A 13,080-nucleotide genomic window follows, 5' to 3' on the forward strand; every position below is an offset into this window, starting at 1 on the left:
CTTAGTGTGGAAAGAAAACTAAAATACTACATAGAAAGTTTTGCACACATACCAATTAACAAATACCAATATTATTTCTACTCTTGGAAATCTCATACCTGCTCATCATCAAGCTCACAAGGGAATTTTGGTTCACGACCCAAGTACAGTAGAAAGGGGGAAAATTTCGTGGTGGAATGCGGCTTCGATCGTAATGAAAACAAAACATGGTCCAAATAACGATCCCAATCAGTCTGGTGCTCATTCACGTACTTGGTCAATGTGCTGTACAAAGAAACACGATGTTGCTTATGTGTTTTTTAAAAATAACAATTCATTATTGGACATTCTTTTCAACAAACATATGTGATTATTACAGACTTAACATACAAAAATACGTTAATGACGTCTAAAAGAGACACAATATCGAAACGATACAGCAAAGTATGCACAAGTCACAAAAATAAACACCTTCTTTGTGTGATTTTGAGCACATGGCATAAATCATCCGTAGAGCCAAAGTACACAGAAAATCGATTGCAGCTCCATATGAATTTTCGAAATCTCATTTTACGGCTTACCTGATTGAGGTATTTTTGGGATACACCACTGCTAACCTATTAAGCATCTCATTACCACACCCTATCCAATATGAAGTGTAGTAACCTCCCTGTTACCCCTATCCCTCTCTCTGTAAAGCGATCGGATAACTATAAGATCTTTTGCTCGCTATATAACAATTTAAATAAATGAAGCTACAATTACCTTTTTATGTTGGCATTTGTACGCTCATCTAAACCATTTGTCTGGGGATGATAGGGTGCACTTACAGACCGTTTGATGTTCAACAGCTTACACATGTTAGCATTAACCTGAAAAGAAAAGTTCAGAACTTTCTAAAACAATTGTGCAATACAAGTTAACAATCAGAAGGATTACAAAACGACTCACTACATAATTCACAAATAAGATAAACTATGAGAATACATGAAAACAGGACAACAATGTCAGTAAAAGATACTTTGCTTACCTCGTTGACAACCTCCCGGCCTTGATCTGAGAGGATCCTTTCAGGACTACCATGGCGCAGAAAGATTTCCATAAGTTTCAAAGCAACTTCAGATGCAGTCTTTGTTTTTAAAGGGAATGCCTCAACCCATTTCGACAAATAATCGGTTGCAGTTAAAATATATCTGTATCCAGCAGGAGTTGTTGGTAAGGGGCCCATCAAATCCACTCCTAGAAGCTCCCAAACACGAGTCACCTACAAATAAAACAATTGCAAAAGTATGGAATAAGAAATAGCAAAACATGATTCTGCGGATAGACCTTCAAATATAAAGTATGACTTTTCTTAACATACTTTTATCGGTTTTAACTCGGGGCACTTCATGAGAGATGGCTGTTCCTTTTGACATGCATCACAAAGTTTAATCTGCAAATACATAATTGCGATGCCCAGTTAAACATGATGTCTGATTATAAAAAAACGCTCACATTACAGCAGATCATAGTACCAAAAAAAGGGAAAAATAAAGAAGATTTACATTCAACATTAGAAATTGAAATTACAGGATACAATAACACTCACCCATTCTTTGATATGAGTTGACATATCTGGCCAAAAAAAACGGGCACTGATGCTTCGCTGTGTCTTATTAATACCGGAATGACCACCAAATGTCGAAGAATGAAATTCATGAAATATATTTCGGGCAGCTTCAGCACCAACAACAACTTTTCTCTTCACATCCTTCAATTTATGGAACAAATGTCCATCTAACGACAAGGAATAAGAAACAAAAACCAAGATTGACCAAACAAGCACGATAGAAATGCAAAGTCAACAAGCAATACAGCACATATTATACACACTTTCGACCATTGAGAATTAACATTACAAAATAAGATACCTTCACATACGAAGTTTTTGGACATTCGACGCAATGCATGCTTATCAACCTTGGTGAAATCAACTGGATACACATTACGGCTCAAATATGCCAAAAGCTGATTGAACTTTAAGGGATCCATTTTAATTAGCACTACAAAGACAAAAAAAATTATTTCCAATATGCATAAACAGCATGGGGACGACATTAAAATAAAATGAAACCATCAAAACCTCGAGCATGTACAAATGATAACATCAATAGATGCCATACACTGTGAACTTTAAAAAAATACAAAGCCATTAAGGAGATGATAAAGGGAAAATGGCATCATAAAAGATGTCTGACTTTACAGTACAAGAAAATGTGATATACAGAAAGAGATATCTTCGAATTTTTAAAAAGGAATATGAATGTCAAACACTTTCTACGACATTAAACGGCTAATAAGACAACATCATTTTATCTCAAAGCTAAAAAATAGAGGCAACATAGAAGGAATGCTACAAAAAGAAGGTTTCAGTATCATTACAGTGTGCTAAGAAAACGTTACTTTCACTATGGCTATGGAAATGACTTCTAATCATAAGACAGCATACTGCTTCTATACGGAGTACATTAATCAGGATGATGATAGCAATAATGACATTCAGAGAGAATCAAATTAGAGCTCACGAAATGAGGTTTCAATAGATTAGTTCTAAAACAAATTCATTTTCTAACATTTTGCTGACGCCGGGACATAATTTACATTGACAGCTCATTGAACCACTTAAGTCAATCGATGAAACTTCGAAGAATACTCCGAAAAAAAAAATGATGGGCTTAAATATCAGGGTGAGATTACAATGTAAAATGCACTCACCAACTACAAGGAACACAAGAGCCGTTTGCCGTGCTCAGAGAAAGCTTATTGAAAACAAGGAAGAGATAGAATACACACTGAAGTGGAACAGACGCCAAACAAGGTTTGGACAACAGACTGTAAGCAGGGCGGTGACTGTTATACTGTCAGCAGGGCTGTGAGTGTGACCTAGGCAACAGAAAAAAATCACAATTATTAATGTTGACTCACATATTACAGACGTTGCACAATGAAGGTGTGATCAACAACTAATACTTGATAAAACACTTCCATAAACATCATTAATCACAGACCAGACACATGAGGTGGTTAACAGAAAAAGTCATTTGAGAAGGAATGGTCAGACGCCATTTTCAAACATACCTAGATGCGTCACCTTTTTCAAATAATTCACACATTGGTGGGGTAAATAGAATTAAAGTTGAACAAATGCAATGCAAGCAGACGCAAAGCACAATATTATTTGATGGCTGCATTTTCAAACATGCAGTGGTAATGCAATAGGTCTCGCATTAGAAAATTTGGAGCTATTGGTCTTGTGAATGACAAATAATTCATTTATGTCTTGCATTTTAAAATAGCAAGATGGATAGCTTTGACATTTGCAAAGCCAATTGTTTTAAATTTTGAGAATGTGACACTTGTAGCATTTGGAATGCAACTAGTTTTTTATTTACGTGACTTTGATGCCAGCTCTGGGCGTTAGGCCACATATCTAGAGAGTACGACAGTGCAGCAGAGAAAAGACACAGCACGCACACGCCCACCACAATTAGGCCTAGAGCACGCCTTGGAAGAGACTCTGGAGGACACTAGCGTTTACAGTCAAGGCTAAAATCGTGCACCGTTCTCTACCACTGGTTAGGCTTTCGCGGCTACCAAAAAGGCGCCATTCCGAAGAGTAACTCGATGCGTCACAGTTTAAGAAAAAAATATGGGTGGGGTCCATAGAATTCCATAAGCAGATAGGAAATGCTAGCACATGCACGACATTTATTTTCAATTTGTGAGGAATAGAACTTAAACACAGTAAAGTTTGGAGTTTTAAAGCAGAAACTATTACAATTAACTATTACGCTGGTTACACAAGCACCGTGATGGGGCCAGAGCACGCACACGCCCACCACAATTAGGCCTAGAGCACGCCTTGGAAGAGACTCTGGAGGACACTAGCGTTTACAGTCAAGGCTAAAATCGTGCACCGTTCTCTACCACTGGTTAGGCATTCGCGGGTACCAAAAAGGCGCCATTCCGAAGAGTAACTCGATGCGTCACAGTTTAAGAAAAAAATATGGGTGGGGTCCATAGAATTCCATAAGCAGATAGGAAATGCTAGCACATGCACGACATTTATTTTCAATTTGTGAGGAACAGAACTTAAACACAGTAAAGTTTGGAGTTTAAAAGCAAAAACTATTACAAGTAACGAAGGGGAACATGGCGGACCTACAAGCAGAAAACTACTATTATGCTGGCTGCCATCGGCCAGAGCACGCACACGCCCACCACAATTAGGCCTATAGCACGCCTTGGAAGAGACTCTGGAGGACACTAGCGTTTACAGTCAAGGCTAAAATCGTGCACCGTTCTCTACCACTGGTTAGGCATTCGCGGCTACCAAAAAGGCCCCATTCCGAAGAGTAACTCGATGCGTCACAGTTTACGAAAAAAATATGGGTGGGGTCCATAGAATTCCATAAGCAGATAGGAAATGCTAGCACATGCACGACATTTATTTTCAATTTGTGAGGAACAGAACTTAAACACAGTAAAGTTTGGAGTTTAAAAGCAAAAACTATTACAAGTAACGAAGGGGAACATGGCGGACCTACAAGCAGAAAACTACTATTATGCTGGCTGCCATCGGCCAGAGCACGCACACGCCCACCACAATTAGGCCTATAGCACGCCTTGGAAGAGACTCTGGAGGACACTAGCGTTTACAGTCAAGGCTAAAATCGTGCACCGTTCTCTACCACTGGTTAGGCATTCGCGGCTACCAAAAAGGCCCCATTCCGAAGAGTAACTCGATGCGTCACAGTTTACGAAAAAAATATGGGTGGGGTCCATAGAATTCCATAAGCAGATAGGAAATGCTAGCACATGCACGACATTTATTTTCAATTTGTGAGGAACAGAACTTAAACACAGTAAAGTTTGGAGTTTAAAAGCAAAAACTATTACAAGTAACGAAGGGGAACATGGCGGACCTACAAGCAGAAAACTACTATTATGCTGGCTGCCATCGGCCAGAGCACGCACACGCCCACCACAATTAGGCCTAGAGCACGCCTTGGAAGAGACTCTGGAGGACACTAGCGTTTACAGTCAAGGCTAAAATCGTGCACCGTTCTCTACCACTGGTTAGGCATTCGCGGCTACCAAAAAGGCCCCATTCCGAAGAGTAACTCGATGCGTCACAGTTTACGAAAAAAATATGGGTGGGGTCCATAGAATTCCATAAGCAGATAGGAAATGCTAGCACATGCACGACATTTATTTTCAATTTGTGAGGAACAGAACTTAAACACAGTAAAGTTTGGAGTTTTAAAGCAAAAACTATTACAAGTAACGAAGGGGAACATGGCGGACCTACAAGCAGAAAACGACTATTATGCTGGCTGCCATCGGCCAGAGCACGCACACGCCCACCACAATTAGGCCTAGAGCACGCCTTGGAAGAGACTCTGGAGGACACTAGCGTTTACAGTCAAGGCTAAAATCGTGCACCGTTCTCTACCACTGGTTAGGCATTCGCGGGTACCAAAAAGGCCCCATTCCGAAGAGTAACTCGATGCGTCACAGTTTACGAAAAAAATATGGGTGGGGTCCATAGAATTCCATAAGCAGATAGGAAATGCTAGCACATGCACGACATTTATTTTCAATTTGTGAGGAACAGAACTTAAACACAGTAAAGTTTGGAGTTTAAAAGCAAAAACTATTACAAGTAACGAAGGGGAACATGGCGGACCTACAAGCAGAAAACTACTATTATGCTGGCTGCCATCGGCCAGAGCACGCACACGCCCACCACAATTAGGCCTATAGCACGCCTTGGAAGAGACTCTGGAGGACACTAGCGTTTACAGTCAAGGCTAAAATCGTGCACCGTTCTCTACCACTGGTTAGGCATTCGCGGCTACCAAAAAGGCCCCATTCCGAAGAGTAACTCGATGCGTCACAGTTTACGAAAAAAATATGGGTGGGGTCCATAGAATTCCATAAGCAGATAGGAAATGCTAGCACATGCACGACATTTATTTTCAATTTGTGAGGAACAGAACTTAAACACAGTAAAGTTTGGAGTTTAAAAGCAAAAACTATTACAAGTAACGAAGGGGAACATGGCGGACCTACAAGCAGAAAACTACTATTATGCTGGCTGCCATCGGCCAGAGCACGCACACGCCCACCACAATTAGGCCTATAGCACGCCTTGGAAGAGACTCTGGAGGACACTAGCGTTTACAGTCAAGGCTAAAATCGTGCACCGTTCTCTACCACTGGTTAGGCATTCGCGGCTACCAAAAAGGCCCCATTCCGAAGAGTAACTCGATGCGTCACAGTTTACGAAAAAAATATGGGTGGGGTCCATAGAATTCCATAAGCAGATAGGAAATGCTAGCACATGCACGACATTTATTTTCAATTTGTGAGGAACAGAACTTAAACACAGTAAAGTTTGGAGTTTAAAAGCAAAAACTATTACAAGTAACGAAGGGGAACATGGCGGACCTACAAGCAGAAAACTACTATTATGCTGGCTGCCATCGGCCAGAGCACGCACACGCCCACCACAATTAGGCCTATAGCACGCCTTGGAAGAGACTCTGGAGGACACTAGCGTTTACAGTCAAGGCTAAAATCGTGCACCGTTCTCTACCACTGGTTAGGCATTCGCGGCTACCAAAAAGGCCCCATTCCGAAGAGTAACTCGATGCGTCACAGTTTACGAAAAAAATATGGGTGGGGTCCATAGAATTCCATAAGCAGATAGGAAATGCTAGCACATGCACGACATTTATTTTCAATTTGTGAGGAACAGAACTTAAACACAGTAAAGTTTGGAGTTTAAAAGCGAAAACTATTACAAGTAACGAAGAGGAACATGGCGGACCTACAAGCAGAAAACTACTATTATGCTGGCTGCCATCGGCCAGAGCACGCACACGCCCACCACAATTAGGCCTAGAGCACGCCTTGGAAGAGACTCTGGAGGACACTAGCGTTTACAGTCGAGGCTAAAATCGTGCACCGTTCTCTACCACTGGTTAGGCATTCGCGGGTACCAAAAAGGCCCCATTCCGAAGAGTAACTCGATGCGTCACAGTTTACGAAAAAAATATGGGTGGGGTCCATAGAATTCCATAAGCAGATAGGAAATGCTAGCACATGCACGACATTTATTTTCAATTTGTGAGGAACAGAACTTAAACACAGTAAAGTTTGGAGTTTTAAAGCAAAAACTATTACAAGTAACGAAGGGGAACATGGCGGACCTACAAGCAGAAAACTACTATTATGCTGGCTGCCATCGAAAAACGTAGAAAATTACTTCTAAGTTTTGGTATGTGGCGCAATAGTAAAAGTGAAATGGGTTTTAGACGCCGACAAGAAAAAACAGACGTGTGGCGCATTAGTAAAAGGAACATTTCGGTATGTGGCGCATTAGTAAAAGGAACATGGCTTATAGACGGCGACAAAAAAACACAGACATCGATCAATAATTCAATATGCGCACTACTAAAAGGAACATTTAATAACTAAAAATTTACTATAACAATCACTAGAGCAATGACAACATTTAAAAAAAAGGAGCGATTACTAAAAGGAACATTTAATACAGAACAACCACTTACAATCACAATACCAAGAACAAGTATAAAGCAGCAAAAGACAAGAGCAGAGGAAAGACTCACCGCTGAACAGCTTAAAAAGAATTTCACGAACAACGTCGTGGGATTATATACACAACAGAATTAGATGATTGGTTAAATACAAGTGCAAGTAAACGTAAGCCTGCGATATGATTGGATGGACCGTGATTCTGAAATGTGATTGGCCTGCGACGAATGTGCGCAGATAAGGGGGTACAATGAATTATAACAGACGTAATGAAACGTCATGGAAACGTCACTGCGCATGCGCAATGTCTGTACGCATGCGCACAAACAGGGGGGGGACGCTCAGCCACGGGGGACGTTGGAACATGGAACACCGGCAGGCAGTCAGGGGGGACCTGCTGAGTCTGCAAGATGGAAGCGGATCAGGGCCTCATTGTAACAGTACTGGACACTGCAGAACAAGTGTCTCTGAAAGAACGCTGGGCCTTATTCACAAAGAAAAGTCGGACGTTTCCACCCGTAGATGTATTCCTACATACGGGTGTAAGTGGTATAACATGTCGAAATTCTGCCATTTTCAGTGGTATACCTAGGTTCTGTGCAAGCCACAACTTTCCACGTGTGCTACTTAAAATGTCTTACATTTGGCATTCCCTAAATGCGCATTCATGGGTCGTTTATTAACTCTACATTGGGAAAATTGTATATGGGGTGCTCCTTTTTTCCCACCTGGTTAAATGTTTTTCCTGTGGAGGAACGGTGTTTTGTTCTCCTTTCCACCCCGAAGCGGGAGTTACTCAAGCTCTGTGCTGGAGTTAAACTCTGACCATTTCCAGAGTAAGAAAGTGTCTGGGACTAGTTTGAATGCGACCAAACTCTCAATCGTTTGTTTGTTCACAAGCTTTCAAAGCAAGCCACGCCTTGCATGGTTTTTACGACTGTATAACTGTACGCACATGTGCTATATAATTACTCAGTCGTAACACCTATTACTCTTGACAGGTATATTTTACTGGATAGCTGTCTGTGTAATGGAACTTTGTGAGTCGGGCTTCAGTGTTCCCACGTTGGTAATTGTCTGTCTTTTGGTTACAGGGAAAGCAGCTGGAGCGACAACACAGAAAATGACTGCAGTGGGAGTTAAGCAGCGAAATCTCACTGTAGGTAGCAAGATTCCTGCCCCTAAAGCAGGACTGGGCAAAACAACAAGAACCCAAGCCAAGCGGTGACAAGAAAAAATGCCACAAATGTCCCGTTTTATGTGAGGCCGAAGTTCATTCTGCACAGTTAGATACATTTTTTAAAACTGAAATCTTTCTGGCGCAGCAAAATATTGGTCCTTCAACTTTGCAAAGCTCTTATTTTTTAATGTTAACACTAACTGAACTGTTCCGTGTTTTAAATTAAATTTCCCAAGAAATCTGTAACTCACCTAATTTAAGCGTGAACCATATATTTCACTATCTGTTATTTAATGTGTCAGTGCAGCACTTTAAAACATGTTTTAAGCCAAAGGCACTTTGTTCTCTTCGTGTTAACATAGTGTAATCAGCAATTTGTGGTTTTGAAAAAAAGAAATGTATTTATTTTGGATTTTTTAAATTCTTGTGTTGTAACAATCATAGAAGCTTAAAGCTGTTTGAAGCGTACATCGAGTAAATGCAAAAAAAAGGGACCGTGTACAGCCTTGTGAAAGCTACACAGGAAAGGCAATGATAAACGAAGAGAAAAAAAATGTAGGTGTTAAGTATTGACCAACCTTCCAGCAACCTTACCCTCTATTGGAATGGAATCTAGGATGGAGGCATTCGGGATGATGCGTGACCTAGCACTACATGTATTTTACCCAACTCAATGATACTCATTTTATCGACCTAGGAAGTCTCGCTGAGGTTCCTACCATGAGATCAAATACAGATCCCTGGAGTTGGATGTACTAGTCCACTTAACCACCAGACCCAGCCTATGGTATTTATGGGAAACATGATTATTCAAAAGTTGGAATATTTAGCCAATCATGAACCTAAGTATCCTACCATCAGGCTTTAAGAGAGATATTTGTCTCTGCCAGCCTGTCCAGTTCCAATTTAAACTGTATTTACTCATGGAAAATAAAAACAAATATGCTGAGCATATAGAGGGACGGAGAAGTTGTGATTGAACCCCCTCCCCCTGTTTTTTCTCACACCTATCTCCACCCCATAGCCCTGTTTTCCTCTTTTCCTTTCACAGAAGCAGTGATATTTGGCGTCTCTTCATAAATTAAAACAACAGGATTCGTCCAAGAGTAGTGTTTCCTGAGGTTATATTGCATTTTAGTGTCTTTTGTATTTGGGATTTGTAGTGTCTCTGCACTAGGTTTTGGGATGGGGTGGAGATGAAATGTATGCCAAGCCCACCTTGAAGGTGGGTTACTTTTTTGTTCCATACCAGGCAGTGTCAAAGGTAAAAGAAAACACCATGTGTGTCCATCCTGGGTGCAGACATAAAGGCGGAGAAATTGAATGTGGAAAAAAAATGTAAAGGGACAAATTTGAAAGAATTTTTTTTAAAATTTTTACTTATTTGGAATTTTAATGTAGTGCACTATTAGTATTTATGCTCCGCTGAATTGTTGACACTGTAAGCAAGTGGGATGGATTCCGTACAAGGATTTGAAGCTGAGAAATCAGGATTTCTTTTGCTTTGCGCAAAGAACCTCACATTTGGAAGTAAATGTATGAGTTCTATTTAAGTACTATTGCTGCAGCTACAGCCATGTAGAATGATGCCCTGTTCATTTGCTTTATGACCAGAATCAGTTTTGACAGCCATTTTTTAACTAAAAGGCTGTACATTCTCTTTGAAAACAAAAAGTGCTACTAGTTTCTGGTCTATTCTTTTAACACCTTAGGTTTCTTGTCTCTATAGATGTTTTCCACTGTATTTGTTTTATACGTTTTATTAGTTATTTCTGATTAAAAATGGTACTTTCTTTCACAAAGCATTCCTGCACTGTTTATAGTCGAATCTGCGCTGATAGGGAACAGCCAATTTCAGAAAATACCTAGGGGATCACTATTTGGCCTTTTTTGCTAGTTTAGATATTACTACTGTCCAAAGCCCAAATCCAGCTGTTCTGCTTTTCCATCTGTAATGAATTACTTGGTCAAGAACAATGGGTTTTTGATTTGTTTAAAAAATTTCAAGTTATGTTCACAGTGCAATCAGTCGGATGGTAATACATTAACCAAAATGGGTCACTAGTTTGTGATGCTTTATTTGTGTTATTGTAGATTATTTATACAAACAGCATTTACATACTCAGTTTGGCATCTTTGGCACGAGTTGTTGCATGAATTTTAAATGCAACAATTCGTGCTAGAAAGGAAAAATATTTTTATCTTGCTCTTTTCATTTTGAACCCTCTTGAAATTTTCTTCAAATGTGTTAACATGGTTTGCATTTTTGCCTATTCAAAACCAGTGTGGTGTAAGGATTCATTCTACTATACCTACATAAAAAGTAAAGCGTATAAAGCAGCCTTGTTTGGAAAATGTCTCTTTTGCAACAAATCCTCTCTATTCTACCACACTCGAAAAGGCACTATATTTGAATAATCATGAAGATGACATTCCCTTAGAATTGAATAAACACTAACATGATTGATTGGTTTTACTCTTTGAAACACTGAAATGTTAAAAAGTTATTTTTCTCTTTAGTAGAAAAAAATGCATTTAAAACCACTCAGGGAGCAAACGAGGCATACAGTTTTGCAACTTTAAGTATTCAGTGATCAAGTGATATTATGCAGGTTAGGTCTTTGCAGTTGTTCAATAGTTAAGATAAGCATAGCATAGGAGAACCTAGAGAAGACCACATTTCCCATTTAACTATTTTAAACGAGACTCTGCAAGCATGACCTGGAAAATATAAGTCCGAATAATGGAGAGGAACATAAAATACAAATACTTGAACTAAATCATGAGATTGATTATATAATGACACATACAGCGTATTGATCCAGGCTGCAGAAGGTACAGTACCATTATAAAAAATGTAGGTTAGCCAAGTTGGCCAGAGTGGTCACTTACAGCATGTGCTGGGGTCACTTATAGCATGTGTTGTAAATGGTATATACTCCAGACCGAGTGAGAGAAGGAGCGGTCTGGGATGAAATCTTACTGATATTCCACTTTGCAAATACTTGCTGCCTAAAATATATTTATTGATTATTTTAGTAGATGGAAGATTTTAACCCACCTTAAAAGCATCACTTGCCTAAATCAAAATTATACATTTGCATCAACGTTAGGTTATTTATCAGACTGATATGTTCGTAAATAATTCCCGCAGGTTACCCGAGACCACTGGCCTCCAAAAATAAACTGTCCCCTTTGGCTGCTATTAAAATGATCAATCTGCTGCATTTTCTCTTCAGGAAGTAGCGCAATCTGTTTTTGTTTTTTTTAAATCATAAACCCTCAGGCCATCAAACATAAAACCGTACTCAAACCCTTATATTGCTCAGTGTTGGGAAAGTAACGTACAACGGAAACATTTTGCGAGTTCCTAATTGCAACTTTGTGTTAGGAAGTCGCAAAATGCGATGTACCAATGCGTCTCAGACACATTTAGCATATCCCAGTGGGGTCGCAATTGACCTGCCAACTTACTAAATATTTTCAGTGTGAGGAGTGGGCCTTGGAGGGGGCGGTGCCTGGTGCTGAGAGCTAACAGCAGTGGCGGCCAGTAGGGATGGGGGATGGGGGAAGGGGGTTAAAATATAAGAAAAAAAGTACCGGGTCTCACTCCTGCTATCCCTCGGTCGTCTATCCAGCAGGAACAGGGAAGCAGAAAGCACCCCATAGCCAATCACAACGCTGCAATGCAGCGTTGTGATTGGTCTGAGCGCCGTGAATAGGCACTCAGCCAGGGAATGGGGGCCTGGCCATGTTCTCCATTCAGGCTGTAATGCACCCTACATGGAGAATAGGGAAAGTGCGCATGGCCGTTTTGGGCGGCCCGAGAGGGCCGGCCAAACATTCAATGTACAGTTTGGGAGTCCAAGCCACTCCCCTGCAAGCAGAGCAGACCGCCCGCCCGCCCCTGCAGCGTTGTGATTGATTTGATTGCAATGGATCGGTACTCAACCAGGGAATGGGGCCTGGGCATATTCTCCATGCAGGCTGTAATGCAGCCTGTATGGAGAACAGGGAAAGTGCACATGACCGCTCCTCCCCTGCCCTGTAAGCAGAGCAGCCCTTCTACAGCCTTTCTACATACACCCGTTTTTGCTCTTTTTATTCTGATCACACAGTGTGACTGCTTAAAGTTTAAATGAATAACAACTATTTGTATGTTTAGATATAGACCATCATTAATTTGGGTCTTGAATTATATATACAAATTAATATAAAAAAAACTATTAGCAAAATCCCTTGAAAGTACATCTACCCTTTCACTCGTTTGCCCGAACCCTCAAGGGTATATTGGGTTGTACACCATAACATGATAG

The 13,080-nt window shown here is 40.4% G+C and overlaps 1 protein-coding gene across 2 annotated transcripts in view; it reads left to right on the forward strand.

Annotated features, from left to right (window-relative positions):
• Positions 1-11,104, forward strand: part of CEP104 (centrosomal protein 104) — a 577,612-nt gene extending 566,508 nt beyond the window's left edge. For both annotated transcript variants that reach the window (XM_078642632.1, XM_078642633.1), the window contains exon 22: positions 8,679-11,104. In XM_078642632.1, the coding sequence (XP_078498758.1) occupies positions 8,679-8,812 (134 nt within the window). In that variant the 3' untranslated portion in view covers positions 8,813-11,104. The remainder of the gene's footprint in view (positions 1-8,678) is intronic.
• Positions 11,105-13,080: the final 1,976 nt, after the last annotated feature.

This window comes from Lissotriton helveticus, chromosome 5_1 (genome assembly GCF_964261635.1).
Source record: "Lissotriton helveticus chromosome 5_1, aLisHel1.1, whole genome shotgun sequence".
Classification (NCBI taxonomy): domain Eukaryota; kingdom Metazoa; phylum Chordata; class Amphibia; order Caudata; family Salamandridae; genus Lissotriton; species Lissotriton helveticus.